The 2,021-nt window shown below is 40.3% G+C and overlaps 1 protein-coding gene across 1 annotated transcript in view; it reads left to right on the top strand.

Annotated features, from left to right (window-relative positions):
• zgc:153896 (uncharacterized protein LOC569930 homolog) overlaps window positions 1-584 on the top strand; it is a 7,411-nt gene extending 6,827 nt beyond the window's left edge. The window contains exon 5 of the mRNA XM_037676057.1: window positions 458-584. Within this exon, the coding sequence (XP_037531985.1) occupies window positions 458-531 (74 nt within the window). The 3' untranslated portion in view covers window positions 532-584. The remainder of the gene's footprint in view (window positions 1-457) is intronic.
• The last annotated feature ends 1,437 nt before the right edge of the window (window positions 585-2,021 follow it).

Below are 2,021 nucleotides of genomic sequence, written 5' to 3'. Positions count from 1 at the left end.
CACAAAGACCCTGATGACCCTCAGGAGGGACACAAAGACCCTGATGAATCTCAGGGGGTACACAAAGACCCTGAAGAATCTCAGGAGGGATACAAAGACTATGATGAATCTCAGGGGGTACACAAAGACCATGATGAATCTCGGGGGGGACACAAAGATCCTGATGACCCTGAAGAGCAACACAAAGATTCTGATGACCCTCAGGAGGGACACAAAGATTCTGATGACCCTCAGGAGGGAGGGGCTTGATAATAAGCTACAGAAACAGATCATCTCATGCAGTTTACAGGTCTGAACTTCTCACTGTCCTGTTTTGAATTAAAGGTCCTGGTTGGGAAGACAAACGTCTTCATCTACAGGACAGAAGTCCATTCGTTTTATTTTTAAACTGTTTACTTGAGTAGTTGGATTACTTCAGAATAATCAGAGTATGTAATGTGTGTTTGCTTGTTTGCAGGAGAACCTCAGAGAGCCGGACTTTCTGTTGCCTTGCTGCTGTCGGTTCTGGTCTCTTCTCTGTGGTTCAGCTGATCCAGGATCAGCAGCAACATGTCTGGATGCAAAACTTCTGCCAACAGCTAAACAAATAAATAATTTATCATTTCTGCTCTTTGTTTCTCTGTGCACCGCTACAAGTTTCTGCTGGAGTTCATCACGTCGGCTTTATGAGCCCTGAACAAAGTAACTTTTGCAACACGTTTTCTTTTTTAATAAAATCTGTTGGTGTTCTAATTTTATGGAACCTCAGCAGATGAATGAGACCGAAGGTCAACCTCAGCTGAAAACCATCTGGAAGTGAGCAATCAAACTACGCAGATTGTTAAAGGTCACAATTTTCTCCCTTCTGTGTTGAAAAATGCTGGAAAAAAGAATTCAAATTAAAAGAAGACATTAGTAGGTGTCCTGGTTTCATCTAGAGACATCCAGAATCAGATTTCAGTGAATGTTTAAAGTGAAATATATAAAAATGTAGTTTTCTGACAAAAAAACTCACTCAAACATGACTGGGCCAAAACCAAATCTAAAGAATAAAAAGGCATTTAAAAGACTCAACTGAATTAAAAAGGTTTTAAAAGAAATAAAATGAAATAACTAGATTTCTTCTTTTTTTATTTGTTTTATTAATGTGACAGATTTGTATGTGTGGCACTTCAGATAAAACATCACATCTGATCCCCTGACTCAAAGAACAATAATAAATATTAAACTTTTTTTTTACTTCTTTAAAGTTTAACAGACGAATGCACAGAAAGAAAATCAACACTTCATTTTTAACGTCTTTTCTGTTCAGGTGAACAATTTCCTGTAGAAAAACAATAAATCAGATCAGTTTAATTCAGAGGATGTGAACCAGTTCAAGAACGTCCATCTTCGTTGGACGTTTGGTCACTTTTCTAAAACCCTGAGTCCACAAACACAGTGACAGCAGGACGTCCTGAGAGACAGCGTCTCAGAGAACTGAAAGAATCATGAGGACCTTCAACTCCAGTTACCATGGAGACAGGGTGGAGCCTCATCTTCAGTAACCATGGAGACCGGGCGGAGCTTCAACTCCAGTTACCATGGAGACAGAGCGGGCGTGAACTCGTCATGGAGACAGGGAGGGGCATTGACTCCTGTTGCCATGGAGACAGGTCAAAGTTTTGACTCCTATTGCCATGGAAACAGGGTGGACAACATCAATAAGTATCAGAGTAGATGAGCAGAGAGTTCATAGCATGGTTCTACAGAGCTCGTTCCATCCTGTGTTCTTGGATAACCCTGCTCAGAACCGTCATTTATTTTCTCGTCTGTCAAACAACAACAATCACTGAAGTTGGTCAAACTCACAAAGCTGCTCATCACCAAGTATGAAGCTAAAGTTTATCTTAAACTTTATTAAACAGTTCCAAGACGTGTAATACGGTTGTTTCCCATTTATAAATGCGTGTCTGCAAACAGACTTCGGCTGTTTCTGTTGGTCAACAAACAGATTTCGGCTGTTTCTGTTGGTCAACAAACAGACTTCGGCTGTTTCTGTT

The sequence above is a fragment of the Nematolebias whitei genome, chromosome 5, assembly GCF_014905685.2.
Source record: "Nematolebias whitei isolate Nwh7 chromosome 5, NemWhi1, whole genome shotgun sequence".
Classification (NCBI taxonomy): Eukaryota; Metazoa; Chordata; class Actinopteri; order Cyprinodontiformes; family Rivulidae; genus Nematolebias; species Nematolebias whitei.
Note: the sequence above shows the minus strand (reverse complement) of the source record. Positions and strands in the feature narration are given on the sequence as shown.